Raw genomic sequence first — 21,491 nt, forward strand, 5'->3', positions numbered from 1 at the left:
GGGCTTTGTTTGGGACCGAGTTTCTCCGACAAATCATAGAGATTAATCACAAAGGAGGGAACCCATTGGACAATTATCTCCATCACAACAATCAAACTATTGGCCTCTACCCACTTCCCAGCTCCACGTCTGACGTGCTGGCAGAGATACAACATTAATGTGCTGTTGCACCCATCATATATTTCACATCAGGGCGGCACGGTGGCGCAGCGGTAGAGTTGCTGCCTTACAGCGCCAGAGAAACGGTTTCGATCCTGACCACGGGTGCTGCCTGTGCAGAGTTTGTACGCACTCCCCGTGACCCGCGTGGGTTTTCTCCAGGTGCTCCGGTTTCTTCCCACTCCAAAGGTTAATTGGCTTCTGTAAATTGTCCCTAGTGTGTAGGATAGGTACTAGTGTACGGGTGGGTGATCGCTGGTCGGAAGGTTGAGCAGTAAATTGATAGCGCTGAGCCACGACGTATAGCGTATGGAGGCTGATGATTGATCATTTCATCGCCCCGCCATGAGGCTGTCTCGACGTCCCGCTGAATGAAAATTTAAATGACCTAAAGAAGCCAGGAATGCCGTGGTAGGTGGGCAAAGATCCTATAGCGGGCAAGATAGATCACTCGACGAAAAAGGTGTAGTACGGTCATGGGCAGATTCATGGGTGATTTATGGCCCCATTTCCGTAGCCGTCTTCCGTCTCCGCACCAAAGGTCCCACAGCGGAGCAAAGATACTAGTGCAGAGACGGAAGCCGGTTACGGAAACATCCTCGTAAAAATAAAAGTTATTTGGTAAAAATCTTCTCATTTTCAGAGTTATAATTTATTGACACAAACTGTTCCCCCTCAACGCTGATTACACTGCGGGTCGGGTCGGGTCGGGTCGGGTTACGTAAATGGATGAAAAAAAGGCCCACGTTCCGCTCCGTTGCATACTACACGTCAGCCCATTGCATTTAGCTGGAGTGGCCTATCTTGCTCCGCTATAGGATCTTTGGTGGTGAGTGCTGGGCTGGGCTCAGAGCCTCTGCTCCACGAGACCTGAAGCCACAAAGGTGATGAAATATGGCACCGGGTCAGATTCCAGACAATATCAAGACAAATTAGCGGTCCACGGTGATAGAAATACTCCGGAGTCCAAGCAACCGAGACTCACAAATCAATTAATTTGACGGGATGAAGTGTGCATTAAAGCATTGACGGCATTAATCTTTCAACAGCTCCACTCTGTAGTAACTCAAACAGCACAACCACACAATGTAACACCTTGGAGACAAACGTCCTTACATTACTAATGAATAACACTTCCACAAAGCCTGAATGGTAGGTCTCAAGGGAGTGGTTGAACATGCTCGGACTCTATTCCTTGGAGGTAGACAAAAGTGCTGGAGAAACTCAGCGGGTGCAGCAGCATCTATGGAGCGAAGGAAATAGGCAACGTTTCGGGCCGAAACGTTGCCTATTTCCTTCGCTCCATAGATGCTGCTGCACCCGCTGAGGTGCTCCAGCACTTTTGTCTACCTTTGATTTTCCAGCATCTGCAGTTCCTTCTTAAACTCTATTTCTTGGAGCGCAGGAGGATGAGGGGTGATCTTATAAAGGTGCATAAAATCATGAGAGGAATAGATTGGGCAGACGCACAGTCTTTTGCCCAGACTGGGTGAATCGAGAGGCAGAGGACACAGGTTTAAGGTGAAGGGGGAAAGATTTAATAGGAACCTGAGGGGGTGACTTTTTTTACACAAGGAGCGGTGGGTGTATGGAATGAGCTGCCGTAGGAGGTAGTTGAAGCAGGGAATATCGCGACGTTTCGGAACCATTTAGGCAGGTACATGGATAGGACAGGTTTAGAGGTATACGGGTCAGGTGGGACGAGTGTAGATGGGACATGTTGGTCGGCGTGGGCAATTTAGGCCGAAGTTTCCACGCTGTGTGACTCGGTGGCAATATCTCCAGTCCTTTTACGGATAAAGCATTCCAGAAAATATAGTTTGTCACTTGTGCCTCTGTCACCTCCACTGCCACTGGATCACAGCACCGAGGGGAACTTAGAGTCAGGGGGAACAGTGCAGGCAGCTTTCAGCCTGGCCCCGGACTCCCTCCCATCTCCCCATCACCGTTGCCCCATTCCAAGGTCACTGGAAGCGCAGAGAAGATTTACGAGGATCTGAAGGTCTCAACCAGAAACGTCACCTATTCCTTCTCTCCAGAGATGCTGCCTGACTCGCTGAGTTGCTCCAGCATTTCGTGTCGAACTAGGATTTACGAGGATGTTGGCTAGCACAGAGGAGTTGGGCCGAAGGGCCTGCTGTTCCCCCGTGCTGCATGAATCTGCGACCCAGTCATGCCGAGGCAAGTCCGCGGGCTTTGCTGAGGCGCTGGCTCCTCTGAGGCATCATCCACGTAAACATTTGCAAAGGGGGAAGCGGTGTGGATATCTCACTCACCTCCTTCCTGCACAAGCCTGTGGTCACCAGGCTGGTGGGGGCATCCCCTCTGACGATCGTTTTCAGCTTCAGGGCCTTAAAGAAAAGAATGTCCAAGGTGTAAATGCAGCAGAATACGATCCAGGTCTCAAAGTGTTGCCCCTGCTGCAGCGCATATTGTTACCTTCAGCTAGTTTGGTTCAGTGTAGTTTAGTTTAGTTAAGTGTAGTTTAGTTAAGTGTAGTTTAGTTAAGTGTAGTTTAGTTAAGTGTAGTTTAGTTTAGTTTAGTTAAGTGTAGTTTAGTTTAGTTAAGTGTAGTTTAGTTAAGTGTAGTTTGGTTTAGTTAAGTGTAGTTTAGTTTAGTTTAGTTTAGTTAAGTGTAGTTTAGTTTAGTTAAGTGTAGTTTAGTTTAGTTTAGTTAAGTGTAGTTTAGTTAAGTGTAGTTTAGTTTAGTTAAGTGTAGTTTAGTTTAGTTTAGTTAAGTGTAGTTTAGTTTAGTTTAGTTAAGTGTAGTTTAGTTTAGTTAAGTGTAGTTTAGTTTAGTTTAGTTTAGTTAAGTGTAGTTTAGTTTAGTTTAGTTAAGTGTAGTTTAGTTTAGTTAAGTTTAGTTAAGTGTAGTTTAGTTTAGTTTAGTTAAGTGTAGTTTAGTTAAGTGTAGTTTAGTTTAGTTAAGTGTAGTTTAGTTAAGTGCAGTTTAGTTTAGTTTAGTTAAGTGTAGTTTAGTTTAGTTAAGTGTAGTTTAGTTTAGTTTAGTTAAGTGTAGTTTAGTTAAGTGCAGCTTAGTTTAGTTTAGTTAAGTGTAGTTTAGTTTAGTTTAGTTAAGTGTAGTTTAGTTTAGTTAAGTGTAGTTTAGTTTAGTTTAGTTAAGTGTAGTTTAGTTTAGTTAAGTTTAGTTAAGTGTAGTTTAGTTTAGTTTAGTTAAGTGTAGTTTAGTTAAGTGTAGTTTAGTTTAGCTAAGTGTAGTTTAGTTAAGTGCAGTTTAGTTTAGTTTAGTTAAGTGTAGTTTAGTTTAGTTAAGTGTAGTTTAGTTTAGTTAAGTGTAGTCTAGTTAAGTGCAGCTTAGTTTAGTTTAGTTAAGTGTAGTTTAGTTTAGTTTAGTTAAGTGTAGTTTAGTTTAGTTAAGTGTAGTTTAGTTTAGTTTAGTTAAGTGTAGTTTAGTTTAGTTTAGTTAAGTGTAGTTTAGTTTAGTTAAGTGTAGTTTAGTTTAGTTTAGTTAAGTGTAGTTTAGTTAAGTTAAGTTAAGTGTAGTTTAGTTTAGAGATACAGTTGGCAAAATTGATGCTTGATTAGCAGCAGAGACACCAGTGGACTGAAGGGCCAGTCCCTGTGTTGTATTACAGGGATATACCGTGGGAGCAGGCCCTTTGGCCCACCTTGTCCATACCGACCAGCGATCGCCCTGAACACCAACACTATCCTACACACAAGGGACAATTTACAATATTACCAAAGCCAATTAACCAACAAACCTACACGTTTTGATGTGGGAGAATACGGGAGCACCCGGAGAAACCCACACGGTCACGGAGAGAACGTACAAACTCTGAACAGACAATGCCCGTAGTCAGGATCGGGTATCGCTGGTCGGCACGGACTCGGTGGGCCTAAGGGCCTGTTTCCGCGCTGTATCTCTAAACTAGGCTAAACTAAACTAAACTACTGCTGCCCCACCATGCCACCCATGAACCCAGTTACCTGCCTCCAACCACAGTTCGCTGATCACCAACACATGAACCATGGGCTGCACGGTGGCGCAGCGGTAGAGTTGCTGCCTTACAGCGGCAGAGACCCGGGTTCGTTCCTGACTATGGGTGCTATCTGTGTGGAGTTTGCACGTTCTCCCTATGACCTGCGGATTTGTAGGTTAATTGGCCCTCTGTAAATTGCCCCTTGTGTGTAGGGAGTGGATGAGAAAGTGGGATAACATAGAACTAGTGTGAACAGGTGATTGATGGTCGGTGTGGACTGGATGGGCCGAAGGGCCTGTTTCCATGCTGCACCACTGGGTTCACTTGAACCCAGTTTCCGGTGAGCAGGCGCAAACCTGCGCAAACCTCCCTCGCACAGCAGCCAATCGCCCCACTGTCACTGGGTTTAGTTAGTTTAGAGATACAGCGCAGAAACAGGCCATTTGTCCCACTGAGTCCACACCGACCAGTGATCCCCGCACATTAACACTATCCTACACACACTAGGGACAGTTTTTACATTTTTATACCAAGCCAATTAACCTACAAACCTGCATAGGGCCTGTCTCACTTAGGCGATTTTTCAGCGGACTGCCGGCGACTGTCAGAGAGGAACACACACACACACACACACACACACACACACACACACACACACTCTCACACACACTCACACACACACACACTCACACACACACACACACACACACACACACACACACACACACACACACACACACACACACACACACACACACACACACACACACACACACACACACATCGCAAAGGCGGGGGCCAGGGCAAATGGGGGGGGAGCGCTGTCTGAAATTCACACAGTGCAAAGCCAAGGTGATACAAACACACACTGCGATGAACGGCAAGGTTAAGACGGCTAGCACAGTGTACAATAAGTCCTTTAAAAGAGGGGGAGGGGGGGAGAGAGGGGGAGAAGGGGGGAGAAGGGGTGGAGACACTTTTAAGAAGCCAGACAACTTTTAATAAGCCAGAGATACACAGCTGTGAAGTTTGTCCGGCATTTAACATTACCGGTCGGTTTTCCTTGGTTCTGAAAGCTCGTGCTTACATTTTTTCCCCCCAATGAGCCTATGAAAATGCCCGGTCAGCAAAGGCGATTAACTAAAACTACCTACGACTACCTCGACTACCCATAACTACATGGCGACCCCACTACAACTGCACCTACGACTACAGGATTATCGATTTTCTTCATGGCGACCAATTTTTGGTCGCAGAAAATGTTTCAACATGTTGAAAAGTTTGCGGCGACCATACTGAGTCCGCGACTAGTTCCCAGAAGGCGGGAACTCCTCGCGACCATGAAGGAGACTCACGAGAGACCACCAGCGAACATGTGGTGACCATGTGGCGAGCGCAGAGTCTCTTGCACTCGCCTAAAAAGTCGCCTAAGTGGGACAGGCCCTGAAGTCTTTAGAGTCTGTGAGGAAAACCGAAGGTCATGAAGAAAACCCATGCAGGTCACGGGGAGAATGTGCAAACTGCTCCACTCGCCGTGCCACTGCACTGCCAGCTCCACAGGAGCCCAACAGTGGTCAGTGAGGTCTGGACTGGTGCCAGCCCCTCAGGCAGTGAGGCTGAGCCCAAGCCAGCCCCACCACAAACTGTTGGAGAACACTTTCAGCAGCCTCATTTCAAGTAAAGATCATTTCTTAATTCTTCAGCTGGACGAAACCCACACAGCCACAGGGAGAACGTGCAAACTCCGTGCAGACAGCACCTGGATTGAACCCGGGTCTCTGGTGCTGTGAGGCAGCAGCTCTACCAGCTGAACCACTAACTCAAAGTTAGGTAAATAATTCAAATACACTCACATAGATAGAGAATGTATTATAGATTAATAGATTCTAAATTATTATAATACATTACATTATTATTATATTATTTATAATATTATATTATTAACACCAGCAGCATGGTGGCGCAGCGGTGACCTGTGTTCGATCCTGTCTGCACGGAGTTTGCACGTTCTCCCCGTATATTGAACTGAACTGTTCTGTATTTATGTTTACAATATTCTGTTGTGCTGCAGCAAGCAAGAATTTCATTGTCCTATCTGGGACACATGACAATAAACTCTCTTGACTTGACCTGCCTGAATTTTCCCGGGATCTCCGGTTTTATCCGACACTCCAAAGACGTACAGGTTTGTAGGTTAATTGTCTCGGTAAAATTGTAAGTTGTCCCTAGTGTGTGTAGGATAGTGTTAGTGTGCGGGGATCACTAGTTGGCACGGTTTCAGTGGGCCGAAGGGACTGTTTAAAGTTCTATCTCTAAACTAAACTAAACTATACTAACGTTAGACATAGTAGGCTTGGCTCCTACCTTTAATAGAAGTGAACTCAGTTAAGCTCAAGTGGGAATTCAAATCACAAACAAAATCCAGTCTTTGTGCATTTCTGCCGTGGTAAATGGATCTCGGAAATGAGCACATTTATTTACAAAACGTTGATCACATATGATCAGTTCACCCATGGGCCTAAATCCAACTCCTCCAAGATTTAGTTTCATTTTGTTTAGTTTAGAGATATAGCGTCCACCATGTCCGCGTCGACCAGCGATTCCTGCACATTAACACCATCCTACACACACTAGGGACAATTTCCACATACACCAAGCCAATTAACCTACACACCTGTACGTCTTTGGAGTGTGGGAGGAAACCGAAGATCTCGGAGAAGACGCGTGCGGTCACGGGGAGAACGTACAAACTCCGTACAGACAGCACCCGTAGTCAGGATCGAACCTGGGTCTCGTGGCGCTGCAAGCGCAGTAGAGCAGCAAATTTACCGCTGCGTCACCATGCCACCTGGAGATGCATGGACCATTGGAGTCAGGTTGGGTGGTAGAACAGAGGGTGACGTCTGGTGTATCCTCTGGCCACTTTACACACTATAACATCCATAACAATAGGGACTTGAAAGTGGCACCAACTCTGGCTACTCAGTATCTGTGTACTAATACTATACACTTGTACTGAATCTGAGATGCTTATCTAAAATGTATCTAAGTGCTTATGTATAGTGTTACTTGTATTGAACTGCATGCACAATTGAATTTCACTGCACCTCAGTACATGTGACAATGAAGGTACCATTGAACCACTGATCATTCCATCCTGACCAAACATCCTCCATTTCAAGTATCCAGTGCCATCCATTTTGGAGATGCTGCCTTACAGCACCAGACCACCTGATTCCATCCTGACTACGGGTGCTGTCTGTACGGAGTTTGTACTTTAGACTTTTGAGGTACAGCGTGGAATCAGACCCTTCGGCCCATCAAGCCCACTGACCAGTGATCACCCCGCACATTAACACTATCCCACACGATGGGGAAATTCACAATTTTACCAAAGCCAATTAACCTACTAACCTGAAATTAGACACATAGATGCTGGAGTAACTCAGCGGGACGGGCAGCATCCCTGGAGAAAAGTTTCTCGTGAAGTTTCGGGTCAAGCCCCTTCTTCAGACCCAAAACATCACACATCTCCTTCTCGCCAGAGGTACTGCCTGTCCCGCTGAGTTACTCCAGCTTTTTGCGTCTATCTTCAGTATAAACCAGCGTCTGCAGTTCCTTCCTACACATAACCTACGTCTTTGGAGTGTGGGAGGAAACCGGAGCACCTGGAGGAAACCCACGTGGTCACAGAGACTGTACGGAGTTTGTACGTTATCGCTGGTCGGCGCGGACTCAGTGGGCAAAGTGCCTGATTCTACCCTGTATCTCAAAAGTACAAAGTCTAAAGTAGTATTCCTCAGCTATCACCTACCTGTTCTTGCAAACCCTACTTTCTCTCTCACACTAATAAAGGGGGGAATCCAGCTCATTTGGCAAATCGGCTCTATGGCAAGAGAAGGCATTTAAACTTCATTCGATTCCTACTTGCAAGCTTTTTTTAGATCCAAAATCATAGACATTTCTGGCACCCAACAAGTTTATTTGGCCCTGGTAGCCAATGCAAGGAAATAGCAGGTTCTTAGGCAAATCAAAGAGTTTCAAGTCACAACCATCGAAAGAAAGAAGGCATAAGAGTCTGAAGAAGGGTCTCAACCCGAAACGTTACCCATTCCTTCTCTCCAGAGATGCTGCCTCACCCGCTGAGTTACTCCAGCATTTTGTGTCTACCAAGGCATATGATATGATTGCCTTCATTGCAAGGGGCATTGAGAAACGAGTCAGGAAGTCATAATGCAGCTTGATGGGGCTTTGTTCGGGTCATGTTTGGAGTAATGCGAGCGGTTCAGGTGGCCCCATCACTGGAAGAACATGAAGCTTTGGAGAGTGTGTGGAGGAGGTTTACCAGAACACTGCCTGAATTCGGGGGCATTGGCTGCAGGGAGAGGTTGCACAGACGTGGGCTGTTTTCTCCGTAACGCTGGAAGTTGCGGTGAGTCCTGATAGAAGTGTACAAATTGATGAAAGGCATAGATAGCAGAGAGTCGGAAATTTTTTTGCTCAAGATGCAGATATCAAATAGGCATCGGTTCAAGGGTAATAGGCGCAAAGTCTAAAGGGGATGTGCAGTGCAAGGTTTTTATCCTGAGGCTGGTGAGTGCCTGGGACACGAGGCTGGAGATAGTGATGGGGGCATACGATAGTGGCGTTGAAGGGACTTTTGGATAGTCAGGGAATGGATGCACATAGATCATCTTCAGGCAGACAAGAGTTGGGTTTGACATCATGTTTGGCACAGACATTATGGGCTGAAGGGCCTGTTCCTGTGCTGGACTGTTCGATGTTCTATCTTTGTAAACATTTCAATGGAAGCCATGTTTTGCTCAGTCCTCATACAGCACAGAAACGTCAACCTAATCCTGTCCATACCAACCAAGATGCTCCATCTAAGCTGCTCCCATTTGCCTGCATTTGGCCTATATCTCTCTAAACCTTTCCCATCCATGCATCTGTCTGTGTCTTTTCAATGCTGTTATAGTACTTCATGCTTCAATGACCTCCTCTGGCAGCTCATTCAACATACCCACCACCCTCTGTGTGAATAAGTTGCCCCTCAGGTTCACTGTAGGTTAATTGGCTTCTATAAATGTGTAAATTGTCCCTCGTGTGTAGGACAGTGCTGGGTGATTGCTGGTCAGAGTGGACTCAGTGAGCCTGTTTCTACGCTGTATCTCTAAAGTCTAAAAGTCTAAAGTCCAAAGATTCAAACAGCGTCTGCAAGCAACATTCCGTTTTATATGGTTGATGTTGAGCATTTTAGATGCGTGCGGTGATTGACTCAATATTGGGCAGCCGCTGTTTGTTCTACGGTAACACTGACCTTTAGGGAAGGATAAGGACGATGCACAGACTGGGCCTTGTCAGGTAGGCTCTCTGTACCTTGTTCACTGCTGCCATTTGGAGACTCATTAAAATCCCCGTCTTTCTAGTGCAAGTTGGATGGCATCGCACTGTTGGAGTGTACACCTCACCCACAGTGCCAGCAGGCTTAGTTTAGTTTGGTTTAGAGATACAGCGTGGAAACAGGCCCTACGGCCCACCGAGTCTGCACCGACCAGCCATCCCCGCACACTAACACTACCTTGCACACACAAGGGGCAATTTACATTTAGACCGAAGCCAATTAACCTACAAACCTGGACGTCTTTGAAGTGTGGGAGAAAACTGGAGGTCTCGGAGAAAATCCACGCAGTCACGGGGAGAACGAACAAACTCTGTACAGGCAGCACCCGTGGTCAGGATCGAACCCGGGTCTCTGCCGCTGAAAGCGCTGTGAGGCAGCAACTCTACCGCTGCGCCACCGTGCCGCCCTGTGAGTTACATAGAAACATAGAAAAATAGGCGCAGGAGTAGGCTATTCGGCCCTTCAAGCCAGCACTGCCATTCAATACAATCATGGGTGATCATCTAAAATCAATACCCCGTCCCGGCTGTCTCACCATACCCCTTGATTCCTTTAGCTCTAAGAGCTAGATCTAACTCTCTCAAGTTAACCGATTAAAGAAAGGGCCGTTTGGCACGGTGGTTGCAGGTTCCCAAAGGAAGCCTCTGCTGGTGAGAAAGAACTTACTTGTCCGACTCGAACAAATTCCGCCTGTCGAGCCTCCTCTTTCTTGCGCGCTGACTTGGGCGACTCTGGCAGCACGTCACTGAAGGAGCGCCTGTTCAGCATGTTCTAGACACACGATAAGAGAGAGAGATTGAGAACCCGGCACCGTTCTGGCTCAGTCACTGAAACTCAATGAAGAGACACAATGAAGACCAACCTAGCAACCTACAGGCTGTGGTCATTGGCGGCTATCCTCTTGCAGGGCCTCTGCTTTAACTCTGCAGGCTGCAACCCCAAATATTTACCCCTACTTCAAGCGGAATGATTAATCACAGCTGATGCTCCCTGTATCACACAGTTCAGTTCAGTTTAGTTTATTGTGTACCGAGGTACAGTGAAAAGCTTTTGCTGCGTGCTACCCAGCCAGTGGAAAGATAATACATGATTACATCGAGCCATCCACAGTGCACTGATGAATAAGGGACTAATGTCTAGTGCATGGTAAAGCCAGTAAAGTCGATCAAAGAAAGTCCGAGGGTTGCCGATGAGGTACATAGTAGTTCAGGACTGCTCTCTGGTTGTGGTAGGATGATTCAGTTGCCTGATAACAGCTGGGAAGAAACTGTCCCTGAATCTGGAGGTGTGTGTTTTCACACTTCTGTACCTCTTGCCTGATGGGAGAGGGGAGAAGAGGCAGAGGCCAGGGTGCGACTGGTCCTTGATTATGCTGCTGGCCTTGCCGAGGCAGCGTGAGGTGTAAATGGAGTCAATGGAAGGGAGGTTGGATTGCGTGATGGTCTGGGCTGCGTCCCCAATTCTCTGCAATTTCTCGTGGTCTTGGATGGAGCTGTTCCCAAACCGTGCTGTGATGCATCCCGATAAAAACGGCTGCAGAGAACAGGGCTGCACAGCGCCGTTCCTGAGTGTGGAAGCACACGGAAGTGTCTTGGCGTTGGAGTCATCCCGTCTGCCTCTAGTGATGTTTGCGGAGATGAGTTTAACACCGTCAAATATAACATTATGGCAACTTCCAGTCAAAGCCCCTCTCCAGCAGCACACACTTCTCATAGTACTGACTGGTTAATAACTTCTAGAGTTTATTTTTGTTGCGGCCTCTTGGCTAGACAATAAACTGCATCTAAAAGAAGACAAGATGGCCTCTAGTGCGTGCATGCCATCTTGTCTTGTACTTGCATTGGAGGCAACGTTAGCATTTGGTGATGAATGTTCCAAATCCATGTCGTAAGTTAAATCCAGTGGGAAATGAGGACCACAATGAAGGAACATGTTCCCTTCCTCTGATCGCTTGTATTGTGTTGAATGTCTTTAATGTCTCAGTATTGGTGGGTAGAGTTATAGATCCAATCAGAGATTTTAGATTAGTTTGGTTCAGGGATAAATCATGGAAGCAGGCCCTTCAGCCCACCTAGTCCACGCTGACCAGTGATCACCTGTACACTAGCACTATCCTGCACAACAGCGACAGTTTACCAAAGCCAATTTACCAAAGCCAATCCTGCACGTCTTTGGAGTGTGAGAGAAAACCAGAGCACCTGGAGAAAACCCACGCGGTCACGGTGAGAACGTACAAACTCCGTACAAACAGCACCCGTAGTCAGGATTATAACCAGGTCTGGTGCTGTAAAGGGCCTGTCCCACTTACACAATATTTTTGGCGACTTGCTGGCACCCGTCATAGTCGCAGTAGGTGGCCGAAAATTTTCGACATGTTGAAAATCCAGCGGCAACCAGAAAAAGGTACAAATCTTTGGGCGACTACTCACGACCAAACAGGCGTCACCCCGCGACAAAAACTGTAGCCTCCTTTTGCTCTGGTATTTTATTTAATTCACATGTTTAATCAATAATGTTTTATTATTAATGTTTAATGTTTTAATGTGTCATTCCTAACTGTTACTGTACGTCATGTTGTCACTTGCGGGCGGAGCACCAAGGCAAATTCCTTGTTTCTGAATGCTTGGCCAATAAACTTATTCATTCATTCATCTTGGCCGGCATGGGCAAGTTGAGCTGAAGGGCCTGCTTCCGTGCTGTGTGAGTATGATTTTGTAAAAGTTTCGGTTTTACCTCCTCTAATCGGTAAAGATAGATATTTGTTTGTGATTGACACAAAGTGCTGGAGGAACTCAGCGGGCAAGGCAGGATCTCGGGAGAATGTGGATAGCCCATGTTTCGGGTTGGGACCCTTCTTCAGACTCTTTGTAATGGATTGCTTCAATTATATTTGCATCTAGTCCCAATGATGAAATCTTATTAGATGTCCACTTGGAATTCTTCCACGTCCCACAAGCTGAAAGATAACAAAATCAGGGCAGCACAGTGGCACAGCAGTGGAGCTGTTGCCACACAATGCCAGAGACCCGGGTTCGATCCTGACCTCAGGTGTTGTCTTTGTGGAGCTTGTACTGTGACTGCCTGGGTTTTCTCCCACATGCCTGGGTTTCCTCCACATCCCAAAGATGTGCACGTTAAATGCCCCTAGTTTGTCAGATGCAAAACTGGGATAACATAGACCTAGCGTGAACAGGCAATTGTTGGTCAGCGCAGACTCGGTGGCTGAAAGGCCTGCTTCCATGCTGCATCTCCAAACCAAAATCCAATTGTTCGCATTATTGATTTTTTAATTTAGCACTAAGATTGCTCACTTCTGATAATGGATTGGTGTGTAAAAGCTGATCCTGTTCTTCATTCCTGCTGCCTAATTGCATTAGCTAACCTTGCGCAGCAGCAGAGTTGCTGCCTCACAGCGCCAGAGACCCGGATTCGATCCTGACTATGGGTGCTGTCTGTACGGAGTTTGCATGTTCTCCCCGTGACCGGGTGGGTTTTCTACGGAATCTCCAGTTTCCTCCCACACTCCAAAGACGTACAGGTTTGTACATTAATTGGCTTTGGTATTATTGTAAATTGTCCCCAGTGTGTAGGATAGTGTTAATGTTCGGGGATCGCTAGGCGGCGCGGACTCGGTGGGCCGAAGGGCCTGCTTCCGCACTCTATCTCTAAACTAAAGTTAAACTAAATAAAGTGCTGGAGGAATTCAGGGGATCAGGCAGCATCTGCGGAAGGAGATGGACAGACGATGTATTGGATGGGGTGGATTTTTTGCTCAAGATTTCAGCATCTCGTGCCTCCATTTTATTGCTACAAAACCTTGTTACTGGATGTGCTGCTATCTTTCTGTCAGATCAGATCCACAGGGCTACCCTCTATGTTTTCAAGTTATGTATCTTGAATTCAGATCTTAATTCTTAATTTGTGAGAGGCATAGATAGGGTAGACAGTCAGAACCTTTGTCCCAGGATGGAAAAATCAAATACTAGTGGGCATAGCCTTAAGGTGAGAGGGGCAAAGTTTAAAGGAGATGTGCGGGGCAAGTTGTTCACTTAGAGGGTGGTGAGTGAATGGAACGCGTTGCCAAGTTTGGTGGTGGAGGCAGATACGACAGTGGCGTTTAAGAGACTTTTGGATAGGCACATGGATATGCAGGGAATGGAGCGATATGTATAGTGTGCAGGCAGATAAGGGTCAGTCTTGGCATCAGTTCAGCAAGAACAATGCGGGCCGAAGGGCCTGTTCCCGTGCTGTACTTAGTGTAGTTTTGTGAAGAGATACAGCGTGGAAACAGGCCCTTCTGCTCACCGAGTCCGCGTTGACCAGCGATCCCCGCATATTAACACTGCCCTACACACACTAGGGACAAATTATATTTATACCAAGCCAATTTACCTACATACCCTGTAAGTCTTTGATGAGTCTTTGAGTGTGGGAGGAAACAGAAGATCTCAGAGAAAACCCACGCAGGTCACGGGGAGAACGTACAAACTCCGTACAGACAGCACCCGTAGCCGGGATGGAACCCGGGTCTCCGGCACTGCATTCGCTGTAAGGCAGCAACTCTACCGCTGCACCACAGTGACTGCTCTGCTGTTACACGATCCATGTGCATTCAAGGTGAGCACATTGTTGACCATCCCTCACTGAAGAAGCTTGTGGTGAGCTGCCTTCCTGAACTGCTACCGTCCTTGTGATGGAACTGTACTGGCTAGGGTGTCATTGGAACAGGATGGTCCAGAACTGAAATCCAGTATTAGCAAGGAAACAGCGATATTTTTCCACTGACATATTTTCAAGTCATGAGAATGATGTGGAGAGGATGTTTCCACTAGTGGGAGAGTCTAGGACCAGAGGGCACAGCCTCAGAATAAAAGGATGTAACTATAGAAAGGAGATGAGGAGGAATTTCTTTAGTCAGTGGGTGGTGAATCTGTGGAATTCATTGCCACAGATGGCTGTGGAGGCCAAGTCAGTGGATATTTTTACGGTGGAGATTGACAGATTCTCGATTAGTACGGGTGTCAGGGGTTATGTGGAGAAGGCAGGAGAATGGGGTTGAGAGGGAGAGATAGATCAGCCATGATTGAATGGCGGAGTGGACTTGATGTTCAAATGGCCTAATTCTGGTCCGATCACTTATGAACATGAACTTATGAAATCAATTTGGTGAAGGGAAAGCTGCCGATGATGCATTTTGTGATATTCCTAGTTCCACGCTGCTAATGAGGATGTATATCCAACTGGGCCATATACACATTTAGTCCTTAACTCTGGCCACAAACACAAGCAAATGCTCCAATTTCACTCGCACTCTGCCAGAATTTGCAAGGGCGGAACGGTGGCGCAGCGGTAGAGTTGCTGCCCCACAGCACTTGAAGGCCTGGAGATGCGGGTTTGATCCCGACTATGAGTGCTGTCTGTACAGAGTTTGGGTACGTTCTCCCCGTGACCGCGTGGGATTTCACCGAGATCTTCGGAATCCTCCCACACTCCAAAGACGTGCAGGATTGCAGGTTAATTGGCTTTGTATAAATGTAAATTGTCCCTAGTGTGTGTAGGGTAGTGTTAATGTGCGGAGATCGCTGTTCGGTGCGTATGCAGCACGGTGGGCCGAAGGGCCAGTTTCCACGCTGTATCTCCAAACTAAAGTAAATAAAAAATTCCCCACCCTCACATGTTTGAAGAAGGGTTTTGGCCCGAAACGTTGCCTATTTCCTTCGCTCCATAGATGCTGCCTCACCTGCTGAGTTTCTCCAGCATTATTGTCTACCTTAAAAATTTGGGAATCTTGTTTGGTGGTCTTATTCAACGCTGGCAAACGAGGTCCGGACACAATTTGGCTACAACTTTGCTGAGATGAAAATCTAAACATATTTGGAGTTGCAACATTTTGGAACCAACTTCAAATGTTCATTACAATTCAGCTAAATGACCAGAATGGGGAAGGGGATTACGTGGAAGAGAAGGATGACTGGTGCTATGACAAGTACACACTGGCCATTTGGGTCAGATATGTCCCCTAGATACATAATTGAGTATCACACATACTGCACACCATTAGCGTCAACTATAAGGTTTCCCTTCCAAAGCCCGTTAGCTCAACCTTTTGCATCTTAATGTATGGCCACCAATTTCAGAAATGACAACAACCAATAGACAACACTGCTTGGTAAGATGTTAGTCTTATTAATATATATATATATATTTTTAAATAGAGTTAGTGTTAGGCACTTTCAAAAACCATGCTTAGTTGTCGGATGCAGTTAGATGAATATTATTAACATGGGCAAGGCAATGTTAATCCTTCGAGGCCAAGCATCAGCATTCAGGCACCAGAAATCAACACCCTTTAAGATCTGGACCAATTTTCAGGGTCGGTGTGCTGTGTAACATCGACAAGAGATTTCGCAATCTGGCGCTTGTCTCTGATTTTCAATATTTCTGTGATTACGCCAACTTTTTGAAACCCTGTACAATTTCAAAGCAATGTGCAGGGAAGGCAGACACGAAGAGCTGGAGTAACTTGGAAGGGTCAGGCAGCATCTCTGGAGAGAAGGAATCTTCCCTCCAGAGATGCCGCCTGACCCGCTGAGTTACCCCATCTTTTTCGTGTCTGCCTTCAGTTTGGACTGGCATCTGCGGCTCCTCCCGACACGCAGTGTGCGGGGAATCCAGACCAATATTGGCTCTGCACGCATTGTTTCTGGTGCTGTGCGAATGCTTTCCAGTCGGCCCGCCTCGGCTTGCGAAAGCTAATGCTCATGATGCATGAAAGAGAAAGAGAAATGGTCTCACTGTTATCCAGCCTAGTTGAATCTCATTCATTTCCTGAAGGAGAAATGTGACACGGAACAGTGGTTCACTGTGATACGCACGCCACATCAACACGTTATAACTAAACCAGGGCGTGAGTCCATCTTAATCAACGCTTGTGCAGAAACACTATCACGCACAGAGTACATTCTCGAAACATCGTTAACCTTGCGGATAATTATACTTGAATAATCGCATGCAAAAAACAGCTAATGAACTTTCAAAACAATTTATTTAGCAAATACATAAGGTTTAAAATTAATATTTTCAATAGGTTATGCCCCTGTCCCACTTCGGAAACCTGAATGGTAATAATGTACGACTGATATACATGAAATGTTTATAATGTGTGTTTGCTTCTAATAAAATATTTTTTTAAAAAGGAAACCTGAATATAACCTCTGGAGACTTTGCGCCCTACCCAAGGTTTCCGTACGGTTCCCGGAGGTTGCAGGTGGTTGCCGGAGGTTGCAGGTAGTGGAAGCAGGTAGGTAGACTGGCAAAAACCTCCGGGAACCGCACGGAAACCTTGGGTGGGGCGCAAAGTCTCCAGAGGTTTCCGTTCAGTTTTCCTAAGTGGGATAGGGGCATTACAATGCAAAAATATCAAAATGCACTTTGATCATAGAAATTTCTTTGCCCAGTAGAATTGTTAGACCAGTTGCATGCAAAATCAGGCAATTAATTTTGAACACAATTTATTTAACAAAAATGTAAGGTTAAATTCATATTTTTATTTGATTACAATGCGTGCAAAAATATTAAAACTTCAATATAATTTTAAGGTAGACAAAAATGCTGGAGAAACTCAGCGGGTGAGGCAGCATCTATGGAGCGAAGGATTTCCTTCGCTCCATAGATGCTGCCTCACCCGCTGAGTTTCTCCAGCATTTTTGTCTACCTTCGATTTTCCAGCATCTGCAGTTCTTTATTAAATATAATTTTAAGTTGTCTCTAGTATATATACTCTGATGATGAAGATTGCTTTATAAAGACTTTGCCCACTGGATATCAAGTGCTGGAATAACTCAGCGGTTTAGGCAGCATCTCTGGAGAACATGGATAGGTGACATTTTGGGTCAGGACCTTTCTTCACATCTGAAGAGGGGTGTCAACCCAAAACATCACCTATCTCCATAGATGCTGCCTGATCCACTGAGTTACTCCAGCACTTTGTATCCTTTTGAGTAAATCTGCATCTGCAGTCCATTGTGACCACATTTTGTCCAATGGTTGCAATGGGAGCTATTCATATATGAAAGTGGTATGACAAAGGGGTCAAGCAAAAGTGTAGGGCTGTTAATCCAACGTTATTTCTGTGTCAGGGATCCCTTACCCCAAACCTACTGAAGGTCACTGGCTCAATGGTCAGAGATGGTCTTCTTTATGAGCAGATTGTGAGCAAATTTGGGCCCCATATCTGAGGAAGGATGTGATGGCTCTGGAGAGGGTCCAGAGGAGGTTTACAAGAATGATCACAGGAATGAGTGGGTTAACCTATGATGAGCGTTTGGCAGCACTAGGCCTCTACTCGCTGGAGTTTAGAAGGTTGAGGGGGAACCTCATTGAAACTTACGGAATAAAGAAAGGCATCGATAGAGTGGATGTGGAGAGGATGTTTCCACTGGTGGGAGAGTCCAGGACCAGAGGTCACAGCCTCAGAATTAAAGGTCGTTCTTTTACAAAGGAGGTGAGGAGGAACTTTAGTCAGTGGGTAGTTAATCTGTGGAACTTATTGCCACAGAGGACTGTGGAGGCCAAGTCAGTGGATATTTTTAAGGGAGATAGACAATTCTTGATTAGACTGGATGTCAGGGGTTATGGGGAGAAGGATTGGAAAATGGAATGAGGAGGCATTGATCAGCCATGATTGAATGGCACAGTGGACTCGATGGGCTGAATGGCCTAACTCTACTCCTATAACGTGAACTTTATGCCACGACAGTTCTATGATTCTATTTTTTGATACCTTACCGCTGATTGTACATCAACAAATATCTGAATCTAAGCTTCAACGACATTATTTTTTTTGTTATTGCTGATCTATCTAATCCTTCATACACTTCCATCAGGTCTCCCTGCAACCTCCTGTGTTCCAAGTCCGTCCAATCTCTTACTGTAAATAATCCAGGCATTCTTTTGGCAAACATTTCCTTTTCCAAAGCCTCCACAACCTTCCTGCAATAGGGCGACTAGAACATCATCAATTCATAGGTCATAAGTTATAAGAGCAGAATTAGGCCATTCAGCCCATCAAGTCTACGCCGCCATTCAATCATGGCTGATCTATCTCTCTCCCTCAACCCCATTCTCCTGCCTTCTCCCCATAACCCTTGACACCCGTACTAATCAAGAATGTGTCAATCTCCAAGCACTACATGCAATGCTCCAAATTTGACCGAACCAAAAGTCCCACAAAGCGGCCTATTCACAAGCTTGAGCAACCTATGGTCTAGATCTGGTCCAATCTTGCACCATTAAAGAAGAAGAACTCAAAGGAAAATAACTAGCTTCAACTTTTTCTTTATAGTGACTTGTTGCCTCAGTAACAAAGTAAAGACTAAAGTTTTGCATAAACCCTTACACAGTAGTTACATTGAAACTGCTTCAGGAAGATGATCCATTCTGGGGCACAAATCAAAAGGGTCATGTTGGAGGTTGCTAACTCCGTACAGACAGCGTAAGATCCTGTAAGGGTGATCTGATAGAGGTGTACAAAATCATGAGTGGAATAGATCGGGTAGATGCACAGGGTCTCCTGCACAGAGTAGTTGAATCGAAGACCAGAGAACACAGGTTTGAGGTGAAGGGGAAAAGATTTAATAGGAATCTGAGGGTGGTTGTATGGAACGAGATGCCGGAGGAGGTAGTTGAGGCTGGGACTATCGCAACATTTAAGAAACAGTTAGACAGGTGCATGGATAGGACAGGTTTGGAGGGATATGGGCCAAAAGCAGGCAGGTGGGACTAGCATAGCTGGGACATGTTGGCTGGTATGGGCAAGTTGGGCCGAAGGGCCTGTTTCCATGCTCTATCACTCTATGACTCTATGACTGAAGTAAATATTGTTTGAATTTTGGATTTTCAAATGGTCAGCGTTAAAGGCAGATAAAATGATTCATGACTCCAATGCAGAATTGCTAACACCTCACGACTTTGATAGCATGCAAACTCATGCAGACAATGAAGCCACATGGCCACTGTACCTTGTGTAAGTCTGGTATGAGGTCCTGGTACAGAGACCGTATCAACATGTCCAACGTACGCTGACGTTTCTGAGAAAATGTCGGAGTCTCCAGAGTTGCCTTTTCTCCGTTGATTACTGAAAATGACACAACAACAAAGATCAAAGAACAACAAACAACAAGGACCAGAGGTCATAGCCTCAGAATTAAATGCCGCTCTTTTAGAAAGGAGGCGAGGAGAAACTTCTTTAGTCAGAGGGTAATTAATCTGTGGAACTCATTGCCACAGAGGGCTGTGGAGGTCAAGTCAGTGGATATTTTTAAGGCAAATTCTTGATTAGAACGGGTGCCAAGGGTTATGGGGAGAAGGCAGGGAAATGGGATTAGGAGGCAGCGATCAGCCATGATTGAATGGCGGAGTAGATTCGATGGGCCGAATGGCCTAATTCTACTCCTGTAACTTGTGAACTTGTGAACAAAAAAAGAGAACTTAGAAGTGTCACTGGTCTATTTAATTTATTTACTTTCCATGATGTGACCACAGGTGACATTGGTGAAGCCACGATGGACACAATAGACACAAAACGCTGGTGTGACTCAGAGGGTCAGGCATCGTCTCTGGAGAAAAGGAATAGGTGTCGAGCCCCTTCATCAGAATGTTGAGATTTGGTCACCCAGTTGTGGGGAAAATGTTGTCAAACTGGAAAGGGTGCAGAGAAGATTTACCAGGATGTTGCCTGTACTCGAGGGCCTGAGTTACAGGGGGAGGTTGAGCAGGCTGGGACTCTATTCCTTGGTGCGCAGGAGGATGAGGGGTGATCTTATAGATGTGTACAAAATCAAGAGAGGGATAGATCAGGTAACTGCACCGTCTTTAACCCCGGGGGGGGGGGGGGAATCGAGAACCGGAGCACATAGGTTTAAGGTGAGGGCGGAAAATGTAACCTGACAGCCAACATGTTCACACAAAGGGTGGTTGGTGTATTGAACAAGTGCCGGAGACGGTAGTTGAGGCAAGTACTATCACAATGTTTAAGAAACATTTAGACAGGTCCATGGACAAGACAGGTTTAGGCAGAGGGACTAGTGTAGATGGGACATGTTGATTGGTGTGGGCAAGTTGGGCCGAAGGGCCAGTTTCACAGTGCATGGCTCTTTAGGTGGCAAGGTGAACACGTACTGCAATCTGCGTTCATAATGGTGTCGACTTAGCACATTCCCATAGCCTTTTCAAAACGCTGTACAGAAAAACTATATTTGGAGACCTAAAGGCTTTGGCAACTGGTTGAGAGTGCTGAACCTATGCCGTCTTTCACACAATGGGGCCTTGGTTCCCACACTTGCTTTGAGCTCATCGCGGTCCCAGATACCACACTCTCCTGAAAAGTGTCTGTTTCTCCGCATAATTGAATATTCTACTGCGCAGTTTAGTTTAGTTTAGAACTACAGCATGAAAACAGACTCTTCGGCCCACCGAGTCTGCACCGACCATCTAAAAAAGTGTGCATCACCTGTATGTAGGAGTAAAAGTAGGAATAAGATCCACTTGTTGTCTGCCAATCTGGCATCATTAACATCTAAAGTGCCGCAAGGATGAGAGGATATCTTATTGAAACATATAAGATTATTAAGGGTTTGGACATGCTCGAGGCAGGAACATTTTTCCCAGTGTTGGGGGAGTCCAGAACCAGGGGCTACAGTTTAAGAATAAGGGGTAAGCCATTTAGAACGGAGACGAAGAAACACTTTTTCACACAGAGAGTTGTGAGTCTGTGGAATTCTCTGCCTCAGAGGGCGGTGGAGGCCGATTCTCTGGATACTTTCAAGAGAGAGCTAGATAGGGCTCTTGAAGATAGCGGAGTCAGGGGATATGGGGAGAAGGCAGGAACGGGGTACTGATTGTGGATGATCAGCCATGATCACCTTAAATGGCGGTGCTGGCTTGAAGGGCCGAATGGCCTACTCCTGCACTTATTGTCTATTACC

At 45.9% G+C, this 21,491-nt stretch overlaps 1 protein-coding gene across 4 annotated transcripts in view; it reads right to left on the minus strand.

Moving 5' to 3' along the window:
- The window catches only part of garnl3 (GTPase activating Rap/RanGAP domain like 3), a 347,312-nt gene that overhangs the window by 64,734 nt on the left and 261,087 nt on the right, over positions 1-21,491 (minus strand). For 3 of the 4 annotated variants that reach the window (XM_033049272.1, XM_033049275.1, XM_033049271.1), the window contains exons 15-18: positions 19,527-19,642; positions 16,303-16,335; positions 10,174-10,278; positions 2,436-2,510 (exon numbers count right to left, since the gene is read on the minus strand). In XM_033049272.1, coding sequence (XP_032905163.1) covers positions 2,436-2,510; positions 10,174-10,278; positions 16,303-16,335; positions 19,527-19,642 — 329 coding nt within the window. The remainder of the gene's footprint in view (positions 1-2,435; positions 2,511-10,173; positions 10,279-16,302; positions 16,336-19,526; positions 19,643-21,491) is intronic. The other variant, XM_033049274.1, reaches the window with a different exon arrangement.

The sequence above is a fragment of the Amblyraja radiata genome, chromosome 32, assembly GCF_010909765.2.
Source record: "Amblyraja radiata isolate CabotCenter1 chromosome 32, sAmbRad1.1.pri, whole genome shotgun sequence".
NCBI classification, from domain to species: domain Eukaryota; kingdom Metazoa; phylum Chordata; class Chondrichthyes; order Rajiformes; family Rajidae; genus Amblyraja; species Amblyraja radiata.